The sequence below is a fragment of the Pundamilia nyererei genome, unplaced genomic scaffold (assembly GCF_000239375.1).
Source record: "Pundamilia nyererei isolate P.nyererei 1_Seehausen unplaced genomic scaffold, PunNye1.0 scaffold00018, whole genome shotgun sequence".
Taxonomy (NCBI): domain Eukaryota; kingdom Metazoa; phylum Chordata; class Actinopteri; order Cichliformes; family Cichlidae; genus Pundamilia; species Pundamilia nyererei.
Window position 1 is genome coordinate 5,167,577 of NW_005187419.1, and position 6,362 is coordinate 5,173,938.

Below are 6,362 nucleotides of genomic sequence, written 5' to 3' on the forward strand. Positions count from 1 at the left end.
ATATATATAAATGCAGTGTATTAGCAGGGGAGAAATAAAAAGAAGATTAATATTAAAGCAGTCTATTTATAAACAGACTCTGTGTGTGAGTATCAATGGTATTATTGGCACTTGGCTGGCATCCACACTGGGAGCAGAGCATGACTGATGTAGTTTCACCATTTTATGATGAGGATGGAGAGCGAAGCTATCAACAGAATCTGGGTACGCTTAAGCCTCTGCCCTCCCGATCACTCAATCATTTGCCAAGTTAATTTGACAGTCTTGATTATCTTTACAGCTGCACGTACTGAATAGACTGTCTCTCCATGTAGGAGGAGAAGGTAAATGGATAAATCTCGAGTAGCAATTAAATAGTTGCTTGACATGCAGGTAGTAATGGATGGTGTAAAACATCAAAGAGCAGATGTTCCCGTAATTCGAGTGATTGTCAGAATCAAAAATAATAACTGCACATCACAGAGCAGCTTTCCATGAAATCAATTTTTGACACAGTTTTAAAATAAAAAACATGCAGTTATGAAGATTTTATTGATCTTTTTCTTCTTTTTTTCTGAACTGTTGATCAAAATAACTGCAAATATAAGAAAAAAATATTACTTTGAAACTCAAAAAATCTGTATTGATCAAATGTCCACTCATCTGTAAAATGAAAGCCTCGGGAAGGGAGTTAATCTGCCTGGTAAATAGGAACTCGCAGTTTTAACTGCACTGATACAACCAGGAAATAAACAGGAGCGGTCTTTGCAAATCTAGATGACCTACTTTTTGTTTTCGGCTGCTTAGTTTTAGCTTGTTGGAGGAAAAAAAAAACAAAATTAAAAATTTAAAGGAATTTTTTTTTCATATGAACCTTTAAAAGATGTGAAAGGTGCTTGAAGAAGATTTAGAAGAAAATGGTTGAACGTATGCTCCTCCAGACTGTGTCTAGGTTTGAACCATTTTAATCATTATTGCCCTCCTTTTTTAAAAAGGTCACAGTTTACATAAAATCTACAATCTGAACAAAGCTTGGTTGAGCAATCTGAAAATATATGCAATAATCTCTGCATTAACTTTAACATTTGCTGCTACTAGCCTCTCAAATGTTCTTCTTCAGTAAACTGAGTGCAAGTGGGACAAAACAAGCAATTTGAAGGCGTCACCTTAGACAGCTAATCAATGGATCGAGGAAAGCGGTGGTATTAGTTGTAGCCTTACACTGTGTACAACAGCAAACCTTCCTCAATCTGTGCTTTGATGAGAGATTTGGTCCCGAGATTGTTGTGCTGTCATCCCTTTAGAGAACCTGTGTGTGATTTATGTGTTGATTTATTACAGCAGAAAGGATGAAATGATATACTTTCTTCCCATTCTTTTCAGTATTTCATCTTGATCTCAAAAGCAAGCTCTGTGCTCTATAGAGACTTTACTATAAAGAAAAAGGTCACTAATAATGTTTCTCCCACTGAGAGAAGTTGATAAAGCTCCGACGGTGCTGACATTACCGTGTTATTCCGTTTGTACGCGTTCTGCAACGATCCTGCATTAAGCCTGTCGTGGCCAAGGACCGAGGGATTAGACGCACAAGCTTGTGGAGGGAACACAAGAGACTGGATGGTTGTATATAATACTGACTTTTAATGATGATGATAAGAATTATGGCTTGTTTGAATTGGACCAGTCATGTCTCTTTCCCCCTGCTTTCTCTTCGCTCCTTGCCACACAAAAGGATGAAGATTTATGGAAGAACAAGAGCGCAGAAAGGGAAGGATTTGGTAATCGGTTTGAAAAATGGGTGTGAAACTGAAGATTAGATTTTATAGCAGTGCTGTAAACTTTCCTGACAATTTCAATGAATTGACATTGTGTGAACAAAGCGCTCTCAACATAAGAAAACAATTACTAAATGCAATTCTAATTTAGACATGAGGAATCTGTAAACAAAGGCAGCTTTAAATACCATATTAAGCTGTCATCCACTTCAGCTTTCCATTTATTTCCTTTTGTCTTGCAGCTCAAATCAACACCAGCTTGTGCTCCAAATAGGCTAAGGCCTCTCTCTGATCAAAGAGGAAGCTTTTAGAAAAAGGGATACATTTCTGGATGTGTATCCACTGCGCATCACACTGCTTGGGCTGCGCTCTGAGAGGCTTTGTTAATGATATTTCAGGGGATCAGTTAACTTTTCACACTCTTTTTGTAGGACCTCGTGGCACAGTTGCTTGACTCTGCATCTGTCTGCAATCCATCAAGCAGCAGGCGCATACCTGCGGGAACTTGATGATAGCCTTGGTATGAAGTAATGCTACACTCGACCCGTTGTGAGACGCGTGGTTCGGGGAGCTGAAGAGCGGAGATGTGACATAATAGACATGGGAATACAGGAAGTTTAACCTTCTGCTAAACAACTGTGAAAAAAAGAAGACAGGCTCTGGCACCAGTTTTACACACAGATACATGATTGGTCCAGCTGTAACTATCACTAAGACAGATCCTTGTTTAGATCAAAAGAATTCAGTTGCACATCTTAATTCATCCTTTAGAGAAAGCAGTTTTATTCTTGGACTGTGCTGGAGTAGCATGATTCAGAGCTCAAATTGATGCTTATTTATCTTATACCTGGCCTTGGTGTAGCCTCTCACTTCATCCACCTGTGTGAAAAAAGCCATTTTATTTCCTTTATCCTGCTCTTTAAGCCACCTTTTTTCTGAGTGGATACTACTTGTTAATGTAAGATTTGAACAGCTGGTAGTTTGGGCTTCTGTCCTCCCAGCCAGAGCCATGTGACCATAATAATGACATTCCCTCTCTCTGAAATCAGATCAAATTTCTTAACTTTAAAACAAAATAAAAACTGAAAAATAATTTAATGGTTCAAAAAAGTGACATAGTCTCGATGGAGAACAGGCCTGCAGCAGTGCTGTGGCTCGATACTCAAATAAAAAGAAAAAAATGAAACAAACTAAAATTTATTAATGATTTTGGAGTTTTTTTGTCATCTATTTACGCTCTTTAGTCACAGAAACAAACAGGTTTTAGGCTGGTCCCATGAGATATACTAAAAATAAAGAATTGACCCTAAAAAAAACACAGCCAGCCCACTCTCAGGATAACTAAGCAGCAACCTACTGGCTGATAAATGAAGCCAGAAGTTGCAGAAACTGTGGCTCCATGACCACTTGATGCTGGCCTCAAAAGTGAGTCTGTCTCACCTGATTTCTGTATGCATAACTTCACAGCAGAAATAAACATTTTTTACAGGTTGGTACAAAAACATCTTGATCTCTAATTCAGAGGCAAATTTCCATCTAGATCTTTAGTTTAAAATGTATTAAGTTATTGTGGCATGACTGTTTTGACTGGAACAGGTTGATGCTGACATCGATGTCTTTAGCCACTAGCTTTCTGCTACTTTTCACCTGTTTTCAGTCACTAAACTGCACAGCTCAACAGCATTTGCAGTGTCTCCTCTGTCCTCTCCTCTGTCTCCTCGCGCTCCTTTGTATGCTAACAGGGGAGGGAGTGTTTGGGTAGAGATGGCGGCCTCTGGCAGCGTTACTGGTAATTAAAAATTGTGTTGTTATGTCTACGCGTGCTCAGCAGTGGAGTAGCGCCAGCGAACTGTCACCCTGCACCCTGCAACTATTACCATCAACTCTGGTGCGCAAGGTCTAATTATTCTGTGACTCATTCCAAAGCGCCCACTGGTTCATGAGACATAACAATCCATGATTAACATGAAAACTATGATCCTACTGGGCTCCTTCCACGTGTCTTATATGGGTCAGCTAAGGTCCATCCAAGTGTGTTTCCCCTCCCTCTCTAGAGGCGCCTTTCCTTTTGTGGATCCACAAGACCACGGCCATCGCTTTTACACTTGAGAACTATTCTTGTGGCTGTTTATTGGGATGCGTGCTTCTTCCCGATCACCAAGTCTTCTGAAGCCCCAACAGCCTTAACACTGGATGAGTCACATGAGCTGTAACCAGCTGATCGACAGGGGCAGAGGGGCTCCAAAGCTGAGGATGTGTGAGGAAGTTCATGAGCGGGGCAATAATTTGGGATGGGTGGAAACACAAGAACAAGAGGAGACTGGGTGACGGCTGTAATGTGGTGTTAGGAACATAATATGTGTGATGTCAGGACGCTGGCCTGGAGACACATTGGATACAGGGATGGAATTACTGCTTGATGGAAGAATAAAAAGGGAAAGGGTATAAGGTACACTAAAGGGGACAGATTTCAGTGCATCAAATGCATTTTATGATGCATCAACGCTGACGTGCATTTCTAAATACGGACTTTTGCAGACGCATGTCGCTTTCAGCAAAACGCCTTTTTTGGTCTGATCCACATGACTTTGAAAGAGCTCAATGAGTAAAACAGATATCGGAATTATATATCTGAGAAAATGGGAGTTCTGACTTTTAAATAACAGCAGTGATATGGTGAACTTCATGCAGATTGGCGAATGGGGAGATTGATGCCAGCAGAGGAGACAGTGTAATAGAATGAGGGAGGCAATCAGGGTCAGATAGATAAGGTGTCTGAGGTGCAGAGATACGACGGCAAGGTAGTTACACCTGACTTGACAAAGGTCCCTCTAACAAATCATTCCCCTCATCTCTCCGCTTTTATCTGTTACCTCTTTCTTCCCTCGTGCCCTCCTTCACTCCTTCCCTCATGCATGCTCTCCTTTCTCCCGCTTAGAGCTGCAAGATGATTTACAGTTTGAGGTTGTTGCTGACAAAGGCGGCGGAGCATATTTCAGACCCAGTGACTGATAGAAACATTACAGCATACACTACATCACAGTGCTGTGGTGATGTTTCAGCACTGAGATTACCAAATGTTATGCCACATGCATGGGAAGATTATCCGCTGGAACCACATACTTCCAGTTTATGGTGCAATGAAAGGGCTTATTATCAGTAATAAAAGAAGGCATTTACTGCCATTTACAGCCTCTGTTTTTCTTTTAATTAAATAACTTCAGTGTATATAAAATGTATGGAGTTTTGCATAATTATATGACACTGGATTTAGTGTAAAAACAAAGCGCATGCACTCTGTCTCTGTAATAAAACATAGTCACTTAAGATAATTGCATATGATGTGCATTTTCATCAGTTATAACTATGAAACTCACATCAGACGTCACTATAAGTTTGCCAACTTTTACCGTCTTGCTTTCTTCAGCTTAATTAAACGTCATGTATACAAAACACTTTTCCTATAAGAAAATACAAGTTCAAGCAGCTAAAGAGAATATATTTTTCTTTATCCATAACTTTGGATTGTTTTATTTTTGATTACCAACATTTAGGCAAAAAAAACCCTAAGTGCATTTAACTCTGAAAGTATTTTTAAATATTTGTTTAGCTTTCATTGAACTCAGTTGCAGTTTCGCACTATACCTCAGAACAGTTGTTTGGGAAAGAGAAAGCAGCACAGTGATACCAAATGAAGGCATGCACCTATAAACCTAACACTCATGCCACAGATTATTAAACAGCTTTAATTTGCATGCCCACTAATAAATTGTAGTCTATATTAGGTCATTCATTACCAACGACATTATAAAACTCCTGATTTATTGTGATTGAAAAGATAATTTTATCAAGAATAAACACTAAGGGTTAAAATTAGTTAGAAGTGCCTTGATTTTTCTCTTCCCACACATCTGCACCTTGCACAGAATCACCAGCTTCCACATCTGTTTTTTTCTGTTCTAATCTCACAGGATGGACCAGCTTACCTGGGTTCTGGGGCTCAGGCATGACTGTGTCTGTTTACAGCGATTCCTCTGAAAGCGTCTTCGTCCCTGCTTGGCAGTGGCTCTGCCTGCATTTCCAACTCTTCCATCCCTTTTTATGACCTCCGCCACCCCCACCCATACCACCACTACCACCGCCTTATCCCCCTCATGCCCACCCAACACTTTTACTTTGTACCACTGCCATGCCCCCCCTTAACAAGCAGAACAAGGAAGGAGGAAGAGAGTGACAGAGATGTTGTCACTTGAAACCTTAGTGGTAGCTGCAGAGCCCTGAGGAGGCACTGAGACACCATGAGGGGTAAAAGTGGTTCAGAGCCATAAAGAATTCCAACCCATGGGAAAACCTGCCAGCTGATTAACTCATTAGGCCCTGTAGGCAGAACATTAATAAACTTACTGATGCTAATGAGCTCTGACTGACAATTTGACTGAGGGATGCCGCAGTGGTAAAACTCCACAGATGTTTTGTGTTATTAGAGCGGAGGATAATATGTTTTGCCACTTTAATGAGGGTTAGGAGGTTTAAAAAATGAAGGGTGAATCTTTTCCTTTTTTCCATGCCCTAAATCTATAATTAAGCATAGCTTAAGCTTGGGAAGGC

The 6,362-nt window shown here is 40.3% G+C and overlaps 1 protein-coding gene across 2 annotated transcripts in view; it reads right to left on the bottom strand.

The window, feature by feature from the left end:
• The window catches only part of mybpc2a (myosin binding protein Ca), a 64,038-nt gene extending 58,148 nt beyond the window's left edge, over positions 1 to 5,890 (bottom strand). For both annotated transcript variants that reach the window (XM_013909038.1, XM_005726272.1), the window contains exon 1: positions 5,741 to 5,890. In XM_013909038.1, the coding sequence (XP_013764492.1) occupies positions 5,741 to 5,762 (22 nt within the window). In that variant the 5' untranslated portion in view covers positions 5,763 to 5,890. The remainder of the gene's footprint in view (positions 1 to 5,740) is intronic.
• Positions 5,891 to 6,362: the final 472 nt, after the last annotated feature.